This window comes from Rattus rattus, chromosome 9, assembly GCF_011064425.1.
Source record: "Rattus rattus isolate New Zealand chromosome 9, Rrattus_CSIRO_v1, whole genome shotgun sequence".
Classification (NCBI taxonomy): Eukaryota; Metazoa; Chordata; class Mammalia; order Rodentia; family Muridae; genus Rattus; species Rattus rattus.
The window spans coordinates 90,983,042-91,003,899 of record NC_046162.1 but is presented as its reverse complement, the minus strand read 5'-3'; the positions used below and the strand labels follow the sequence as shown (position 1 = coordinate 91,003,899).

At 39.0% G+C, this 20,858-nt stretch overlaps 1 protein-coding gene across 2 annotated transcripts in view; it reads left to right on the top strand.

Moving 5' to 3' along the window:
- The window catches only part of Nf1 (neurofibromin 1), a 230,850-nt gene that overhangs the window by 88,023 nt on the left and 121,969 nt on the right, over window positions 1-20,858 (top strand). For both annotated transcript variants that reach the window (XM_032911686.1, XM_032911687.1), the window contains exons 15-29: window positions 1,226-1,305; window positions 2,876-2,999; window positions 5,142-5,303; window positions 7,143-7,392; window positions 7,914-7,987; window positions 8,184-8,267; window positions 10,036-10,476; window positions 10,912-11,051; window positions 11,274-11,396; window positions 11,929-12,012; window positions 13,006-13,122; window positions 13,685-13,866; window positions 14,380-14,591; window positions 18,370-18,531; window positions 18,661-18,764. In XM_032911686.1, coding sequence (XP_032767577.1) covers window positions 1,226-1,305; window positions 2,876-2,999; window positions 5,142-5,303; window positions 7,143-7,392; window positions 7,914-7,987; window positions 8,184-8,267; window positions 10,036-10,476; window positions 10,912-11,051; window positions 11,274-11,396; window positions 11,929-12,012; window positions 13,006-13,122; window positions 13,685-13,866; window positions 14,380-14,591; window positions 18,370-18,531; window positions 18,661-18,764 — 2,339 coding nt within the window. The remainder of the gene's footprint in view (window positions 1-1,225; window positions 1,306-2,875; window positions 3,000-5,141; window positions 5,304-7,142; window positions 7,393-7,913; window positions 7,988-8,183; window positions 8,268-10,035; window positions 10,477-10,911; window positions 11,052-11,273; window positions 11,397-11,928; window positions 12,013-13,005; window positions 13,123-13,684; window positions 13,867-14,379; window positions 14,592-18,369; window positions 18,532-18,660; window positions 18,765-20,858) is intronic.

Genomic DNA, 20,858 nt, shown 5'->3' with positions numbered 1-20,858 from the left:
ATTTTTATTCAGATTATACAAAAAACTATTAAACAGAGAATGTGTCACCTAAAAAACCCTAAAATATCTCAATCTTACCAAATGCCAAACTATTTGTAAATGACAGGCATAAAGTTGGGATTTGGGACTCAGCCTTTGTCCTTTGTACTCTACCAAAATACTGCCTTCTCTTCTTTCACTGTATGCATATTTTGAAGCCTTTCAAAAACAGATAGGCTTTGGCAGTTTAACACCTTCCAAAAGAAAACCTCGGTATGCCTTAGGTTCTTTTTTTTCTACATCAAACACTTTCCCCAAGTTCCTATGATAGGGCTGGAACCCCAGAAGCAGCACAGGCCATAAAGACTGTGCCTCACTGATGTTATCTCTTTATCTTGTCACACGTGTTTGTCTGCAAAGTTTAAATGGAATAAGAGAAAGCAAATGCTTTAAATTCCCAACCCAATGGGTGCCACTGTATGAAAAACAATAGACAATCCTAGAGTACCAGGAGTTGTATCAAGTGTCTGTACAATAATGGCAAACTGAATTTCACTTTGTGCTGTGTTTTTAAAATGGAAACTATAAATTACTTATTTGTTTCAAGTAACAGTTCATTGGTATTTCAATAACAGGGGCCTAAAAATCCTATATACATATTTACCATGGACTGAATGTGCAGAGCACAATAGAATTTGCTAGGGGGTGGGGAAATGTGGAACTGCAGTCTAGGTTGAGCAGGTTTGAAGAAAGAGTCTTTGCTTTAATAACCTTTGATAGTTTTAATGTATAAAACAGCATATTTATATGGTAGTTACTTATTTAAATTGAGTTACTAGATACAAAGTTTACTTTGTTTTGCCCCTCTGTCAACTTTAGAAAATAACTTTTCTGTCTAAAAAGTTTATGTAACAAGGAAGTTAATTTTTACCATGTTTCATCGCGTGGGTTAATTTTGCTCTGTGTTAATTTTAGGGGAGAACATTTTGTTCTAGAGTTATTAATTCTTGAAATCTTGTTTATTTCTTAAAGCAGCTTGGTGTATGTATATCGTTCTGAATTAGTTCACAACTTCATGTGTATGACACTTAGGGTAAAGGTGGCAGTTCTGATTGGCTGTCAAAACCGCGGTTTTCCCTGTTCTTAAGACTCAGACACAGCTAAGTTTGTTGGCATTTGCGAAACAAGTACTCCAGTGTTCTTTTTTCTAAAGAATTTTCAGCGTCCTCTCTTTTTTCAACTTTAGGCTTTGCTGGTTCTTCATCAGTTAGACAGCATTGATCTGTGGAATCCTGATGCTCCTGTAGAAACGTTTTGGGAAATTAGGTATATGCACTTTCAAATTTTAATTTTGTATTGTCTTTAAGTATTAGCTTTATAATATTTAGTTCATCGTCATATTTATTGTTATAACTGTAGATACTTTATAATTTTGTATTTTATTTGAATTGAAAATATTAGAACATTTAACTCTCAGAAATACCACATACATGCAAAACAAAAGTTTTAAAATAGTGTTAATCTTTATTACCTGGTTACAAGTTCTACTTCATGTAATATCCTCTATAGTGTAGTTCTAAGCAGTTACAATTGTGTTTGTTGTTTTGAGACAGGGTCTGACTGTGTAGCCTTGGCTAGCCTGGAACTTACTATTTAAACCAGACTGGCCTTAAAGTCATAGAAATTCACCTGCCTCTGCCTCTGGAGTGCTGGGTCTAAAGGTATGTTCTATCATGCCTGGATACAATTTTGTTTTTAATAGATTTTTTTCAGTTATAGGACTAAAAGTATTAACATTTTGCAGCTTTGCATTTTTAAACTAGGCACATAGCTCAGTAGTACAGTATATGATGTGCATTGAAAGGTGGGGGGGAGCTATGATATTTTTTCAGTCTTCTGTATATACTAGTGCTTTTGGCGAATTAGTTAAAAACAGGCATATATGTATAAGAAAATGTATGTAGGATTTCACGGTATATTTCTGAAGCTGAATAGATGGCTTTCTTTTAATGAGCATGAGGAAACCACATTAGGAAGATGGAAATCTATAAATAGCTCTGTCATTGTCTAATTGTAGACATGGATGTATTGGGTCGTGTGGAGTTCGAGTACTTAAACTCTAATAATGGCATAGTCATTGGCAACATATGTAATTAACTTTTAATTTAACACATTATAAAAGAAAACTTTTAAATGCATTTATTTAACTTTATATATATATATTTCAACATATAATCAATTTGAATTGTCAGTGAAATATTTTATATTTTTCTTTCCATAAAGTCTTCAAAATTTGTAGTGTGTCTTACTACACTACAAATAAAAGCACATTTCATTTTGGACAAGCTTCACTTAAAATGCTCACGTAGTCATGTGGATGGCTCGTAGCTAAACTATTAGACAGCACAGTAGTATAGTATTGTAGAGTATAGTGAACAAGTTAGCAATCTTGTTCTCTAAAGGGTGGGAGGTGGGCCAGGCTTCTTGGCTCACCCATTCTGTTGTGACTCTGCACTTTTACATTTGGAGCAAGAAAGCAGTTACAGACTGGGAATGAGGTGGTGTGGCTGTGTTCCATTGAAACTTCCTTTATAGATGCTGGGGGCATGGTTTTGTCCTACAAGCAGCAGTTTTTAAGCACTGGTTCCAGACTACTCTTTCTTTGCAGTCTTTGCTGTGTATATGAATTTACAATTTTTTTTACCCCTACTGCAAGAATAGAATTCTTTTTAATTTATTGTTATTAGTGCTTGGATAACTTGTGAACAAGTAAAACTAAGCCTTGTAAATGTATACCTATTATGAAATAATGTCATTGTATGTATGATTATATATAATATAAAGTATATATTACATTCTTGATGACTCTGTAACAATGAACTTTATGTTACTGCAGTTCACAAATGCTTTTTTACATCTGCAAGAAATTAATTAGTCATCAAATGCTTAGTAGCACAGAAATTCTCAAGTGGTTACGGGAAATTCTGATCTGCAGGAATAAATTTCTTCTTAAAAATAAGGTAAGCACAGTGACATTCTTAAATTGGAACTATCTGGATAGTAAGGAGATGTGTTAATTTTCGTTTTACTGCTGTGATAAACACATAAAAGCAATTTGGGTTGCGTGTGTATGGCTTACATGTCTTGGTGGCAGTCCATCATTGGGGGAAGCCAAGACAGGAACTAAAGCCATGGAGGAGCACTGCTTACTGGTTTTCTCTCTCTGGTTTGCTCATTATACAACCCAGGACCACTGGGTGACAACTACCTACAGTGGACTGAGCCCTCCCACATCAATCATTAACCAAGAAAATGTCCTACAGACTTGTCCACAGGCCAGCCTGAAGTAGGCATCTTTTTAAGTAAGGTTCCCTTCCTAAGATTACTCTAGCTTGTGTCCAGGTGACAAAAAACTAACCAGCACAGGACAAATTAAAAAATTTTTATTAGCTAGATTATATCCTACTTCAATTCCTCCCTCAATGAAGTACTTAAGAGAAATAGAAGTACAGAAGGTATTATCTGGTAGTCCAACATTTAAATATTGTAGGCTTTGAGCTGATAAACTGAATCGTAATGAATTCTAGTTGACCTAAGAAGGATTCTGGGTCAGGCCTATGAAGAGTAGAGGCTACTGTAATCAGATGCCTCAGAGTGTTTTCTCTTTATTTTTAAGTCCTTATGACTTGGCTCTGAGGGCTAAGCTAATCCAGGAAATAATGTTTCAAATAGCTAAAGCGCAGAGGTTTTTAATCTAGGTAAAATTTGTATACCTCCCATAAAGATTTTGTCTCTTGGCTGGGTATGGTGGCACATACCTTTAATTTTAGGACTGTTGAGGCCAGCCTCAGTTTAAGGCCAGCCTGAACAGCATAGTGGAGTCCAGGCCAGCCTGGACTATACACTGAGATGTTGTTTCAAACAAGGCCAGAGGATGGAGCTTAATAGTAGAGCACTCCAGTTGTATAGAGTTAGGGATGATTTCATCTTTTGAAAAAAGATCAGAAATCTTCTTTTAATTGGAATACAAATTTTTGGGCCTGAACTATTGAAACATACTGAAGTTGAACCTAATATTTTTTAACATGTCATTTTTATAATCAATATCAAGGTTTTTCTATTATGACATAGTTTAAAGAATACTTGATTTAATGAATTTTTATCTAGGCCTAGAATTATAGCTATAAGAAACTTTACTAAGCATCTTGATAAAATTTTGTTTAGAGGAGTACTGATGGAGAGGTAAGGTTATTTGTATCTGGCTTATCTTGTGTTTATGTCACAGAACTAAGTTTGTCCTGAAGAATTTTGTGTGCTGGCCTTTGGCATACTGTCTAATAACATGGTCAGTGTTAGTGTCTAGTAGTGAATCTAAAGTACTCTGTTAAGGGCTGGAGAAATAGCTCAGAGTAGTCATAAGAACTGGGATTCAGACCCCGGGCCCCATGGAACAAGCCAGGTAGGTGTCTATGTGTAATATCATCTCAGCTTTTAGAGGGCAGATACTTGAGGATCCTTGGAGCTTGCTGGCTTCCAACCTAGCGGAGAAATAATACCCAAGTTCAGGGATGGATCCTGCCTCAAAGGAATAAAGGGAAAGTGATAGGGGCGGTCACCTGACATCTTTTACATGTGTAGATACATTCTCATATTCACACACCACACACACACACACACACACACACACACACACACACACACACACACACACAAAAATTCAAACAATATTTACCCAAAAATGAAACACTGGATTACCATGTAATCCTACTACTAGCTACCTAATGGGGTTGGGGAATGAGGGGCGGGGTCAAATGCTGTGACTGCGGTGTGCCCAGCATATAACTTTATTTTAAAGGTAATGTTCTAATTATCCTGACAAGGCAAAACTGAAATCTATAGATTCATAAAGTGTTACAATTTTCTTATAATAGATTTTATTTCACTAATCATCTATATTATACTTGGTTTGGAGGGTAGACAACTGAGAGGTGTTTAAAAGACAGTACACAAACCTTATTTACCACAATGGGCTAATAAATGTTTCTACAGGTAAAGCTTTGGAGCTGAGAGGAAGGTTTTCCAGGGCTGCCTTAAATAGAAAGTAGGCTTACACTAAGCCCTCTCTTGGTGTCATCACTTCAGGAGAGTTTTCTTCTTTCTAGCAGGCAGATAGAAGTTCCTGTCATTCTCTCTACCTTTATGGAGTAGGATGTGACCTGCCTGCTAGTGGAAATGTCACTCAGATGTCAGTTGATCATGAGGAGTCACTACGCACCTGTGCTCCTGGAGCCTCTCTGCGGAAAGGAAGAGGGAATTCCTCCATGGTAGGTAACTTCCACTGTAACTCTCCTAGATCGTCCATCATCTCTGCTCTATCTTTCTGAGTGGATGTCGGTAAATTTCAATGGACAATTTAGTACATTAGTTACAGACTGTTCAGAATTTTGTTGTATTGCTGCCCACTGTGGAACCCTGGGCAAATTCTTTACAACTCTGTGCCTCAGTTTCTCAGATTTCAAGTGGTGATAACAGCACATGGTGGAGTACACCTACAATCTCAGTGTTGCGGAGGGTCACACGTTAGAAGTTTTGTTTTGTTTTAAAGACAGGTTATCACTATGTAGCTCTGGCTGTCCTGGAACTTCCTGTGTACACAGGCTGGCCTCAAATTGAGATGTCTGCCTATACGACCACACCTAGCTTTTAAAATTTTCCTAAATGTGTATGGGTGTTTTGTGTACCTGTGTATCTCTGCACTCATGGATGCCTGGTGTCCACAAAGGCCAGAAGAGGGCTTCTGATCCCATGGAACTGGAGGCACAGATGGTTGTGAGCTGCCCTGTGGGTGCTGGGAGGCAAACGCAGGTCCTCTGGAAGGACAGGCGTTGCTCTTAGTGGCCTTAACTGTTGGTTTTATCCCTCTGTCCCAGAGGGGACAGGTTTGAAGGCAGGTTTACATATTAAGACTGTCTTCCAAAAAACGAATGAGCAGAAAGCAATTAATAATAATAGTTAATAAAAATAATGAGGGGTTGGGGATTTAGCTCAGTGGGTTAGCCCTGGGTTCGGTCCCCAGCTCTGAAAAAAAAAGAAAAAAGAAAAAAAAATAATGAAAGTGGTATAATATTGTTGCTTCAGAGTTTTGAGGCTTAAAGTAGGTAAAATGTAAATAGGAAAGTGGTTATTTGACACTGTGGCTGACATTCTGACGTAAAAAAGTCTATTCATGTAGAAGTTGAATTAAAGGAGGTTCAAATTGTCTAAAATTACAACACAGTATTATTTTGCCTAATATTTGGATAAGTGTTGCTTAGATTTATTTCTTTCTCTTTGCTTTTATTTATTTATGTATACATACATATATATACGCATTCACACAGCCTTGCTTTGTAGTTCAGGCTAGCCTTGAATTTGCTGTAATCCTCCCACTTCACCCTTGCAAGTACTGTAATTAGGAGCAGTCATGCTTGGCAAGGTTTACATTTTTACACTGGGTCCACATATGCCAGACTGGCTTTGATCCTCTTGCCTTTTCCACACAAGTGCTGAGATTATAGATTTGTATTGCTATGTCCAGTGGGACATTTATTCCTGTATGTAAATGTCCTTAAAACATGAATCATAATATGAGCAGAATTATGAAATCATTATGGAAGATTTTGTCTTTCAGACATAAAGTTTACTATAGCCGTTGAGACAGAAACCTCACTGAGCCCTGTAGCAGCTGCATGCGTGCTTTGTCTGCATCCCTTGCATTTGCTTTATAAGTGTTTGTGGGAGTCTTTGTGCTACAGTGTTAGTTTGGGTTGTTTCAGCCAGTAGTGCTCACTGTTGCTTCCTCTTCCTTTGTCATCATGGCTCACCCACAAGTGGCTCCATTTTACTGCAGTGGACTCGCTGTTGTGGTGTCTCTAACTGTATATTTGTTGCAGACTATCTGTATTTCTGGAATCTCGGATAATACCTATTCCAGTTGAATGCAGTATCATTATATGAACCATATATTGGTTCACATTACCTGATTTAGAGTAAAGTACATCAGAAAAAGATCTTATTAAAAAGGCAATTTTTTTAAAATTTTGTGTGCTGTGGTGGATATAGTACATTGTTGAGTTTGTAAATAAAGTCACCTCAGTTGCGGATACATCCCTCCTTCCTCCCAGGATAGCACAGCAGGGTGCAGTGGAACCCCACCTATATGCCGACAAGCCCAGACCAAGCTAGAAGTGGCCTTGTACATGTTTCTGTGGAGTCCTGACACAGAAGTTGTTCTGGTTGCTATGTCCTGTTTCCGCCACCTCTGTGAAGAAGCAGACATCCGATGTGGTGTGGATGAAGTGTCAGTACACAACTTCTTGCCCAACTACAACACATTCATGGAATTTGCCTCAGTCAGCAATATGTTGTCAACAGGTAATGTGGCTTTTTTTTTTCCCTTTCTCTTTAACCATGTTACTTTGACTGACTTCTAATTACTTTTACAGTGGAGTATGTTTAAATAACAGTTTGAAAGTTTTCAGGGCTAACTCAAACCGTTTCCTTGAAATCCTTTTCTGAACAAGGTAGATGAAATTTAGTGACATTTGAAACGTAATTTTCACTGAAATTTTAAAATGCAAACTTATTGATAACTGGCACTATAAGTTGCTGTTAGTTGTAGATTATAGAAATTACTCTGCTTGAATTGTAAATGGGGAGATTTTAAACACCTAGGTATATATTTCCATACACAAAGGTGGGAAGATGGCTGTTTTATGTTCAAGACCTTTTGGAGTTGGGGATCAATAAATACTCTTGTGAGAGCACATGTTCACCTCAATTGTCAGATTCATTTGTTCATTCCTTCACTCTGCTCTGTACGTGGAGGGGTTGGATACCTTAGTTATTCCTAGCTGTGAAGATGGCTCTAAGCACTGCTTGTTGTCTTTGTGTAGGAAGAGCGGCACTTCAGAAAAGAGTGATGGCCCTGCTAAGGCGCATTGAGCACCCTACTGCAGGAAACACTGAGGTATGGCCTCAGCTGCTGCAGCACCTTCCCCTCCCCATGTTACAAGCCTCCTGTTAGCTGCGTAATCAGAACAACTTCAGAAGCCAATCTGAGCTATGTGCATATTACAAGTAGGGTATTCTCAGAACCTGCATTACATGTTGACTTTGAATTCACCCCTAAAGTTGCTCCCTAGTGATAATTGACTTCATTTTAGGCCTGGGAAGATACACATGCAAAGTGGGAACAGGCTACAAAACTAATCCTTAACTACCCAAAGGCCAAAATGGAAGATGGCCAGGTGAGTTTGTTCAGTGAATTTTTGTGTATTAATAGATCTGTTGTTTCACTTAAGTAATCCTTTACGAGCTATGAAAAGTAGGATACTATATAGAGTTGTTTTAAGACTACTTGTGGTCTATCTAGGTCTGTACTGCCTCATCTTGTAGATATTAGCCACATGTATCTGTTAGAATGTAGCTTTTAACTCGTCTAATTAAACAAGGTAGACTTATTTTCTCAAGTTTTACAGTAGCCAAGGTTCAGTATTTATTTACTGTGTTGGATAGTAGAGATATGAAAAGTTACATCACTGTAGAAATATTAAGCAGCTCTTTTAGAAACCACTTAGCTGGGAGACCATTTTCTCTTCGTTGTTCCTTGTCCCTTCATTGAAGTATTCAAAGAACATTTAGAAAAGATCTAATAGCTGTAGATAGAGAAAAATAATATTTCTAACAATTCTCATGTTGTATGTTTGCTTTGAGACAAGATCTGGTTATTTCTCTCTGCTGGCCTAGAGCTTACTATGTAGAACAGGCTGTCCTTGAGCTTGCAGTGAGCCGCTTACTTTAACTTTCTAAAAGCTGGCTGTAGATGTGTGCCTCCCTGTCTGGCTCGCTATGCTGTATTGTTAGATACTTTAATTAAAGAATCTGGTAACCAGACCATTGAACCCATTTTAAGGTTAAGTGCATTTAAACTTTGGGCATTTTATTTAACTATTATCATCAAGTGAATCATTTTATTAATCAACTACTACCATTATCTATTACCCCAGAAATTAATAATTAATTGGTTTGTGTATAATTATTTTGAATCACCCATACTGCTCTCACTATCAGGTCTTTGAGACAAACTGTCCTCTCCTGGCTGTTTGTTTGTTATGGTCACTTAGAGCAAGTAAACGTTGTTTTAAGGAAATAATACAGCTTTAGATCATGAAAGTTTTTCTTGCAAGGGTGGGAGTTCTTTTTTTCAGAGCTGGGGACCGAACCCAGGGCCTTGCGCTTCCTAGGCAAGCGCTCTACCACTGAGCTAAATCCCTAACCCCTGTCACAGAATTCTTTAACTGGCAATTTATACACAATCAATTTTAGTACATTTTCATTCTCTCACGTAATGACCCTCCCACCAATCCTGTTCCCAAATAGCTATCTCTAGCTCTAACTTGCTGTCTTTCCTCTTCTCTGCTCTACCCCTGCAGCCTTGAGTAGCTGCAAATCTATATCTATTTCTACAAAATTACCTTCTGTGACCATTTTGTCCAAATGGAATCATAGATGATATGGGCCTTTGTGAATAGCTGCTTTTCTCTTTCAGTTGTTTAAGGTTCATCAATATACATCAGAGGTTTTTTAAAAAGAAATTTGACATTTCAGGTTGATTTTATTAGTCTAGCTATGCCAAAAAAATGTATTAAGTGACTCTCTAATAAGGTGGGGCCTGGAGAGATGGCTCAGTGGTTAAGAGCTGTGGTTGCTCTTCCAGAGGTCCTGGGTTTGAGTTCCAGCAACCACGTGATAGCTTAGAATGGCTTGTAACACTAATTCCAGAGAATCTAACATCTCCTTTAGCTTTTTTAGGCATGCACAATGTATACAGGCATACATGCAGGCAAAACATTTATACACAGAAAATTAGAAAATAATAATGTATATGGTAATTTCAAGATTTCTTTAAAATATCAAATGTACTTTTCCTACTGGAGGAAATTGATAAGAATAATTTGTAAGATTTTATTCAATCTATGTTGAATTCATGCTTTTCACAAAAAATGTTGTGCTTAGGCTGCAGAAAGTCTTCATAAGACCATTGTTAAGAGACGGATGTCCCATGTCAGTGGAGGAGGATCCATAGACTTGTCTGACACAGACTCCCTGCAGGAATGGATCAACATGACTGGCTTCCTCTGTGCCCTTGGTGGGGTGTGCCTGCAACAGAGAAGCAGCTCTGGCCTAGCAACATACAGCCCACCTATGGGCCCTGTCAGTGAACGCAAAGGGTCTATGATTTCTGTAATGTCTTCTGAAGGGAATGTTGATTCACCTGTCAGCAGATTTATGGACCGGCTTCTGTCCTTGATGGTGTGTAACCATGAGAAAGTGGGGCTTCAGATACGGACCAATGTTAAGGACCTGGTGGGTCTGGAGCTGAGTCCTGCTCTGTATCCAATGCTGTTCAACAAACTGAAGAGTGCCATCAGCAAGTTTTTTGACTCTCAAGGACAGGTGAAGCCTTCTCTACTTCGTTTTTACCCTTCTTTATGAATACAGTAATATTTGAAATAAATCAAGACTGTTTCTTTCAAATTATTTAAATTATTTAAATTGAAATAGTCTTTCAAATTATTTAAACATGATGATTCACTTACAGTTTTAAAAGTATCCATAATTATAGAAAAAAAAATGTAGTCTAGGGATCAGCCTGTTTCTAAAGAACTCAGGCCTGTAGCTATGCCTGGAGTTATGAATCTTGGATATGTGCATTTATACCTGTGTGTATCTCCATGTTTGTTTGTTTGCCTCTGGTGTGCCTGCATGTGATAGTTATGTCCGTTTCATTGTCTTGGTGATGTTTCCTGTGCATTGATGTAATATCGCTAATGGGCTTTTTTTTTTATTTGTTTTTGTTGTTGTTTTGTGTGTGTGTGTGTGTGTATGTAGGTATTATTAACTGACAGCAATACTCAGTTTGTAGAGCAAACCATAGCTATAATGAAGAACCTACTGGATAATCATACTGAAGGCAGCTCTGAGCATCTGGGACAAGCTAGCATTGAGACAATGATGCTAAATCTGGTCAGGTAAGCGCTGTGCTCCTGAGTCACGGCAGAGCCTTACTTTTAAGAGGTAAGACCTCTTATGCACTGATAATGGGTGTAGTGAAATAAATTTGTCATTTTTTACTACAGACCCAGTGTGAACTGTGGCAATAAGATAACCAAAAAGTTGTATGTTCCTACCTAAACAGAAGGTAAATATTATTCATGTCTAAAGTTACAATTTTTTATTCTGTGTTTAATTAGATACGTTCGTGTTCTTGGGAATATGGTTCATGCAATTCAAATAAAAACGAAATTGTGTCAGTTAGTTGAAGTCATGATGGCAAGAAGAGACGACCTCTCGTTTTGTCAAGAGATGAAATTTCGGTGAGTTGTCAGAAGAGCAAAGCAGGGTCTTGTAAATATTACGTTAAGTGAAGGATAGGAAAGTAGCAGGGCTCAGCTGTGTGGGCAGGGGAGGGAGGTACAAAGTGTTGTGCATATTTGTTTTTTTCTGAATATCTTAACCAAGTTTCTCAAAGCTCTGTGCCCATGGGCATCTGTTTTTTTGTTTTGTTTTCTGTCTTTCTTTTTAAAAAATTCTCCCCTTTCCTGAAACTAATTAATTCACGGACACTAAAAGTTTCTGTTTCCACATTGCAAGGGACCAGTGCAAAGAACTAGCATCCAAATTGTATCTCTTTGTGCCCTTTTCACCCCTGATAGTGGTGTGTGTTCTGTAAAGTCACACTAGATCCATTGACTGTTTGCCCTACAGTCCAGCAGTCAGACAGCTAAGGCAGAAGTTCAGGGCCAACCTGGGCTATACAACTATACAATAAAACTTTTGTCTAAATGATCAAATAGTAAGCTGTGAGTTACAGACATGTTTGCTCCTTTCCTTCTTGTCATTCTGCAGGAATAAGATGGTGGAGTACCTAACAGACTGGGTTATGGGCACTTCAAACCAAGCCGCAGATGATGATGTAAAGTGTCTCACAAGGTAAAATAAAACAAAACAAAAGTGGAGGGGGGGGGGAAGAGGATCTTTTTAAGTTCTATCATGTTTTACTTTGCTCATGAAAACCAGTACAGAGATAGCTTTTAGGTGTAATAAGTTATTTTGTAACCAGTAAGCTTTTGGATTTGAAATATTTAAAGCTTTTTTTTTTTAATTTAATGGAAGGACTTTTAGTTGAAACATGAGAGGGAGGCTTGGGGAAGTAGTATCAGCTTAGGAAGTATGGTTATTGGTTATTGAGAAAGAAGATACATAAAGCATTAGATTGTATTACTTTAGATAAAAATATTTATTGAGGTACGTAATTATGGTAAGTCTTTTTAAGGCATAATTGCTTAGGTGCTTTAATGACATGATTAATACATTTCTGAAATAACTGATTGGATGATAACTTCATCTGTTTTTCTGGCCAGGTATAGCTTGATAGTATATACTTTTATTTATTGGTTGATTAGTTGAATTTCTTTTATCATCATCATCATTGTCATCAACAACATCATCTATCCATTCAATCACTTATTTATTTATTCATTTATTTATTGATGATTGATTTTTCAAGTCAGGGTTTCTGTGTAGCTCTGGCTGTCTTGGAACTCACTCTGTAGCCCAGGCTTCCTCAAACTCTTATGACCCACCTGCCTCTCTGCCTCCGGAGTGCTGGGATTAGAGGCGTGCACCACCATTGCTTGTCAAGTTTTTTCATTTTTATATTGATATTGGAGCTTGAACCCAAGACTTATAGAAGCTAAATTGGACTACATCCTCAGCCCCATAATTTTGATTTAACATAGGTATCATGCTAAAGATTACTTATCTGTAAATTTCCTTACTTGTTTGAAGCCTTTGTGTGTACGTTCTGAACTTGGTATACTTACAGATACTATTTACATTGTGTTTACAGTTTAGTTAGTGAAGTAGAGGGCTCCTTCAGTTCATGTCTAAAAGGCTCATATTTTCTCAATTGCTCGTCTCTAGAGATCTGGACCAAGCAAGCATGGAGGCAGTAGTCTCACTCCTCGCTGGTCTTCCACTGCAGCCTGAAGAAGGAGACGGGGTGGAGCTGATGGAGGCCAAGTCACAGCTATTCCTTAAGTAAGTGTCAGCCCCCAAAACCTAAGGCAAAATGCAAATGTAGCTTCTTCCCTCCCCAAAATGTAGCCAAAGTAGCTAATTTTTATATTTAAAAGTAGGCCTAATTGCTTTTAATTGTGGCCATTGGCTGCTCTCATGAAACAGTTCTACTTGTGAAAAGATGGACCCAAAATAGAAAAATAATTTCTGTTGTGTTTTTTAAAGACAACAGTGAGATAATTGAAATTTTCCTTGTAATGAATCTAGATTGCTTTGTTAAGTCATTTAAAATGACAATGTCTAAACTATTTGAACCATGAGTTTTGTAGCTAAATATTAAAACTAACTTTAACCAGCAAACATTGCACATCTTCTGTGCTTATGTCATGAAATGAATACTGCACTTTGTCAGGATAAAATAATGCTACCAGCTCTCATTAATGAGGCACATTGACTTCTACCCCAGCATTATCAAAGCAGATACAGTCCCGCACATCATCACACATAATCACTCAGAATGGATGGTTAGCTTTCTGGTTGATGTGACCTTCACTGTGCAAAGGCCAATCTCTGTATTTTCCAGGTACTTCACATTATTTATGAACCTTTTGAATGACTGTAGTGAAGTTGAAGATGAAAATGCACAAACAGGTGGCAGGAAACGTGGCATGTCTCGGAGGCTGGCATCCCTGAGGCACTGTACAGTGCTTGCAATGTCAAACTTACTCAATGCTAATGTGGACAGTGGACTCATGCACTCCATAGGTGAGATCAAATGATATCTACATAAAAAACTGGCCCAGCATGGTGCATGACTTTAGTCCCATTAACCAGGAACAAGAAGATCTCTATGGGTTCAAGGTCAGCCTGGTCTACACAGTGAGTTCCAGGACAGCCAAGGCTACCAGTGACCATGTCTCTAAACAGACAAGCAAGCAAGCAAACAAACAGAACCAAAACTGAAATATTAAACCTAGAGAGCTGGGCGGGAAAGATGCCTCAGTGGTCTATAGCACTGGCTATTCTTCCATGGGACCTAGGAATCTCCAGCATGCACATGATGGCTCATAATTATTTGTAACTCTATTTCCAGGAGACATGATAGTGCCTCCTGGCCTCTGTGGTAACCAGTCATACATGTGATTGACACCCAGACATAATGCATGCAAACCATTCACATATGTAAACTATAACAGCCTAGAGTTGACATGACATGTAAAGTGAAAACTGCTTCAGTCAGGCTGTGGTGGTAAATTTGCATCTGTCTGTCTTCATCAGGCTTAGGTTATCATAAAGATCTTCAGACAAGAGCTACATTTATGGAAGTTCTGACAAAAATCCTTCAACAAGGAACAGAATTTGATACACTTGCTGAAACAGTGTTGGCAGATCGGTTCGAGAGACTTGTGGAACTGGTCACAATGATGGGAGACCAAGGAGAGCTCCCTATAGCTATGGCTCTGGCCAATGTGGTCCCTTGTTCTCAGTGGGTAAGTTCATTGAGAAAGTAGAGAAATAGAATGCCTGATACATAGCTAGTGCTTCAAAATGTTTGTTCATAAGTGTTTATTAAGTGAATTGACAAAATGTAAGAACTGGAAAAAAATTAGATAATGGAGAGCCAAGAATGCAGCTCAGCTGGTAGAATGCTTTCCCCAGCACTACCGAGAAGGCCATCATGATTGTGCTTGCCTGTGATATCAGGACAGGAGCAGGAGGTTCAGAAGTTCAGGCTCCTCCTGGGCTAGATAGTGAGTTTCAGGCCAGTTTTGAGGCACTGTAAGACTGTCTCAAAAAATTAGTAGTTGACCAACTTGAGTCACTAAACCTTTTTCTTAACATATTTTGTTCCTAACTGTAGAGAAGGGGTTGGTACTCCTACCCCTGACTAGTTCTTTCTTTCCAACCCAGTGAAAAGATTCATGTAATCACCAATGAGAAGAAAATGTAAAACAAAGTTGTCTCTTGTCTTTATATATTAATTAGTGAACCTAACTTTAGTTGTTAGTAAAGCTAAATCTCTAACCAATTTGTGCTTGAGAATTATTTTTGCCTCACATAACTTAATTTTTACTTGAAGTATTATCATTTGTGTTTGAAATTTGCATTTGAAGGCATGCTCAGTGTGGTGGTACACACTTGTTTTTTTTTTTCTTCCATCTTTATTAAATTTGTTATTTCTTATTTACATTTCAAATGTTATTCCCTTTCCCGGTTTCCTGTCTATCAGCCCCCTAACCACTCCCTCTCCCCTTCTCTATGGATGTTCCCCTCCTCATCCTTCCCCCATTACTGCCCCCCTCAAACAATCTCCTACACTGGGGGTCCAGCCTTGGCAGGACCCAGGGCTTCCCCTTCCACTGGTGCTCTTTCTAGGATATTCATTGCTACCTATGAGGTCAGAGTCCAGGGTCAGTCCATGTATAGTCTTCAGGTAGTGGCTTAGTCCCTGGAAGCTCTGGTTGCTTGGCACTGTTGTTCATATGGGGTCTCGAGCCCCTTCAAGCTCTTCCAGTTCTTTCTCTGATTCCTTCAGCGGGGGTCCCATTCTCAAATCAGTGGTTTGCTGCTGGCGTTCGTCTCTGTATTTGCCATGTTCTGGCTGTGTCTCTCAGCGGGATCTATATCTGGTTCCTGTAGCCTGCACGTCTTAGCCTCATCCATCTTACCTAGTTTGGTGGCTGCATATGTATGGGCCACATGTGGGCGGGCTCTGAATGGCCGTTCCTTCTGTCTCTGCTCTAGGTGGCACACACTTGGTAAGTGGCGGCAAGAGAGTCCAGTCCCCCAAATTACTTTTTTCTTTGACATTTCATACATGTAATTTCATACATGTAATTGGTCATGTGCACCACTGTTTCTCAACCTTCCTGATGTTGTGACCTTTAATACAGTTCCTCATGTTGTTACTGCCAACCATAAAATTATTTTCATTACTACTTCATAACTGCAATTTTGCTGTTATGAATAGTAATATAAATATCTAATATGAATGGTATCTGAAATATACCATGAATATAACCCTATGAAAGGGTTATACAGTCCTTAAAGGGGTCTCAACCCATAGGTTGAGAACTGATATACAGCCTTGTCTCACTCCCCATTCCCTTTAAAAAAAAAAGAAAAAAAGACAAGGTCTCACTATGGCTTGGAACTCTAAAGAAAAGCAACACAAACAAAGAAAGTCAGGGCCTACCTAATTAGCTAGAGCTGTTGAGCAATCATGGGTGCTCACTAACAACGTAACTCTTCTGTAACTCACCCTGGCCTCAGTGTGTGGTCTTCCTGCCTCCACTTTCCGGGGACTGTGATTACAAGTGTGTACTTGCTGCAGTAAATATTAAAAATGGTCTCTTTTATTCCACCCGAGTGCTGGCACCATAGGGTCACATGGCATCTGCGGGATATTTTCATCTCAGCAAAGCATCTCACCCGCTAAGCTCCATCCCCATCTCACACTGCCGATGGCTACTCTGAGCCCACAACAATCTCTCCACCCATCCAGTTCCCAAGGCGGGTCGCTGCCGCGCGGTTTCATACAGAGACCGCCTACCTCTCTGCTTCCTTACTGTGCACCCTGCTCACATTCCCAGCATCCACCCCTGGTCCCAGCAGCAGGCATCCTCTGTAGCTCTCTGCCGCTGCTCTGTGTACATTCCCAACACCCGCCCCCTAGTAGTTATGTATAAACTTCAAACAACTCCTTAAAAATCAAGACTCAACAAACAGCAACCCGACAATCAGATTTCTATGTTAAATTCTCAATCCACAATACATCCACACAGTGAACTCACAACCAATTGATAAGGATATAAACCACCCACCTAGATAAGATAAATTTGCCTACAGAAACCCATCCCAACTACCTTGGCAATTCAAGACCACCTGGTTCTGGGTCATCCTTCTCTGTCTCCATCTTGATTCCCCTTCCTTCTCCTTCTCCTCTGCCTTACAAAAGCTTTGTCCCTGCCTTATTTTTTTACTGTTCAATCATGGCCTTGGCCTAACTTGTGGTAGCCTTCACCTGCATATAGACACCAACCTACATGTACTATCACTTTTTCTAACTTAATTATTTGAAAATTTAATTTGATTATGTAAATACATCTTTTAAAATCCAGATTTTTAGAATTTTCAGGGTTTAGGAGAACGGCATTTCCTGTGGGGCCTAAAAGCAACAGCTACTGCTGTCTCTTCTTACTGTTGTGCTGGAATTGAGACCAGGACCTTTCTGTGCTATGCAAGCCCCCCACCCCAGTCCCCCCAAAGCTGGAGCCCAAGCCCAACAACTTTCAATTTGTCCCTAAATTCTTGTCCTTTTAACTTAACTTACAATGGAGGGTAGAGTTTTTATATTTTTGTCAAGATGAATTGTGTAACTACAGGAAATGAAGCAGAGTGCTGAGTCCCCATTAATTCTTTGGCTTCTCCAGTGTCTTGTTCTTATAATCTTGGGACCAGGCCAGGTTGAGGACAAGGCTCCGGACCATGATGGCCTTTATTACTGTTTGAGGGTTGAGGGTTCTTCGTTTATAGCTACTGGTGTTTCCTCTGTCTTCTCTTGGTATTGGGTTTAACAGTGAATTACAGTTTTATTAATTGTGTAAAACAAAAAGCCACAAAAATTTCTGTAAGGAATGAAAAGGATAGCCTCAATTCTAACTCTTTAATTGTACATAAATCTGACTGGGGATGGGGGAGGGGGATGTTTGCCCGGAAACCGGGAAAGGGAATAACATTCGAAATGTATATAAGAAATACTCAAGTTAATAATAAAAAAATAAATAAATAAATAAATAAATAAAAAAGAAAAAAAAATCTGACTGAATTTTGTGTTTTAATTATCTAGCCGATCCCCCCACCCCGTTCTGATTTTTAAATAATTCTTTAGTGTTTGCACTTTTGTTGTTTTTGGCCTTAGTCATTCTGTATTTAATTATTTTTAAGAAAACAGTCTGTTCAAAAATGAACTGTTATTTCATGATGTAATTTAGCCAAATCGTGGTATCTTTCTGTCTTCTGGTAAAGCTTAAGTCTCTCATCTTTCACTAGTTAATTTTTGGCATTAACAATTATTAGAAACAGGTTTTAAAAGTCATCTATAATAGACGGAGGTAAAACTTAGGAATGATAAGTTATTGTTTACCTTGATTAACAGGTGATTATGAGCTTTAGATCTGCCTTTTTTCTAACCTTTTACAATCTTTTAAATCTACCCAAGAAAAAAGTAAAATTGTTCACAGAAACACAATTGTGCTTTGTTACCAGGATGAGCTGGCTCGAGTTCTGGTCACACTGTTTGATTCTCGGCATCTGCTCTACCAGCTGCTCTGGAACATGTTTTCTAAGGAGGTAGAGCTGGCAGACTCCATGCAGACTCTCTTTCGAGGCAACAGCTTGGCCAGTAAGATAATGACGTTCTGCTTCAAGGTGTGTATCGTTCACTTTGTGTGCGTCCTGCACTAGGTGTGTGGAGAAGAAATCATTTATAGAGCGTGTTAGGTTGATTATCTTTGCATGCAGCTGTGTGGATATGTGCCTAATTGGGTGTCTCCTTAGGTGTACGGTGCTACTTACCTACAAAAGCTCTTGGACCCCTTGTTACGAATCATTATCACATCCTCGGATTGGCAGCATGTTAGCTTTGAAGTGGATCCTACCAGGTTTGTCATCTTGTCCAAGTTGCTCCCTCACTGCCCCCAGTACTACATGAGGCAAGCCTCATCTCATGTTCCTGTCCTTGGTTTTCTGTTTTTCATAAAGACTATGTGGTCCAACCTGTACGTGAACCTGGAGTCTTCCTGACGCAGCTCACACTACTGGGGTTATAGTGTTTCTTTTAACTTTTTTTTTTTTTTTTAATTGATTTAATGTGTGAGTGCCCTGCTGCATATACATCCGCCTGCCTGAAGAGGGCACCAGATCCATTACAAATGGTTATGAGCCACCATGTGGTTGCTGGAAATTGAACTCAGTAGTTTTTACACTAAAGCTAATACACAAATACATTTTCCTTAAAGAATAAAAACATTAATAGATATCATTAAAGGCTTCATTGAGTACCCCCTATGGATACTGTTCTGTTTCACTCTATTCTGTCCTTTTCCCATTCTTTTGTATAAAGATATACGTAGTTTTAGAAGATGTATACTGTAATGTGATTGCTTAATTTTAAAAGGAAACACAATGAATTTGTGGTTTACAACTTAATTTTTTTGCTTAGTCATAGGTCTTTGATCTTTCTGTGAAAGTTTATGAAATTGTTATTCTTTTACTGCTGCACAGTATTTCATAGTTTAGCTCTGTGAATATTGGATTTTGAGACATGGTCTCACAGCGTAATTGTGGCCCTCCTGGAGCACACTCTGTAGACGAGGCTGGCCTGGAGCTCACAGAGATCGGCCTGCCTCTGCCTCTCAAGTGCTAAAAGTCATGTGCTGCCATGCCCAGACCAGCTTCCATTTTAGTGTTCTAACCTTGTCTTTTCTGCACCCCGAGCTGTTTGCTGTGGAGATAATGTTTTCTAAGTGAAATGGGGCTTTTGTTTCTTTGTTTTGTTTTGGTGATGTTTATAATTGTACTTGGGTCCTTTTGCGTGCTAGGAAGTGCCCAACCACTAAGCTTATCCCCAACCTTAGCAGAAATCTTTTTGATACTTACCTTGTGAGAAGTCGTCAGTGATTTGCTGTTGACAGCAAATGCAGCACAGTTTGCTTGCTCTGTCTGAGCCACCTTTACCTCATCATATGCAGTTCATAGTCACTCTAAGCTCCAAGGAAAAGTACATATTTTTAAAATGTTCTAGAGATACCTAGTAAGCAATATTTCTCATGTCTGTTTTTGAGAAATAATATTTTTGTGTGCGTGCTTGATATGTGTTTGTGGTATATATGTGAAAGCAAAGGATCAATCACAGATTAACAGGTTTCCTTGGCAAGTCTCTTTATCCATTGAGCCATCTTGTCAGCTCAGTCCTTCATTTGTCATCATGTTAAAAAAAATCAATAAGGCAGACTCAGCATATGGCCGATGTCTGAGTGGTAGATAACTTGCCTAGTAGCATGTGTAAGGCTCTTGGTTCCATCCTCAGCTAAACACACACAAATCTAAGAAAATATAGGAAAGGGAGACACCCATAAATCAGCTGTAACTTTTATTTTTGGTAAAAATGACTTTCGAGGGGCTGGAGAGATGACTCACCTGATTAACAGCACTTGCTGTTCATCTAGAGGATCTGTGTTCAAGTCCCAGCATCTATATCAGGTGGTTCACAGCTGCCTGTAAATGCAGTTCCAAGGCATCTTCTGGCCTTGGAGTGCGCCTAAATATGTGGCACTCATTCACACAGATTCACATGTATAAACAAAACTCACCAGCTTCTCGAAATAGACCGTTAGACCCCCAGGGTACATAGTCTTGTTTACACCTGAGACTGTGACCCACTCTGACAAGTCAAGACTTTAAAAATCTACTCTCCTATATTCAAAGGAAGGAAAAACCATCAAGAATTCTGAAGGGCTGAGCACGTAGCTCAGTGATGGAATGCTTGCCACAAATGCATAAGGCTTTGGGTTAGCTCCCTAGGGAGAGTGGGGGAAAAAAAAAAGAAAAGAAAAGGAGAAAGGATGTGGGGGAAGATAGAGGGCCAGAAGAACAAGAGGAGGAAGAGAGAGACCGATTGACTGAAAGAAAAACAGCTAGCACATCAGTTTAGATTGTGTTTTGCTGTTGCCATTCTGGGGATCAAACTATAGGCA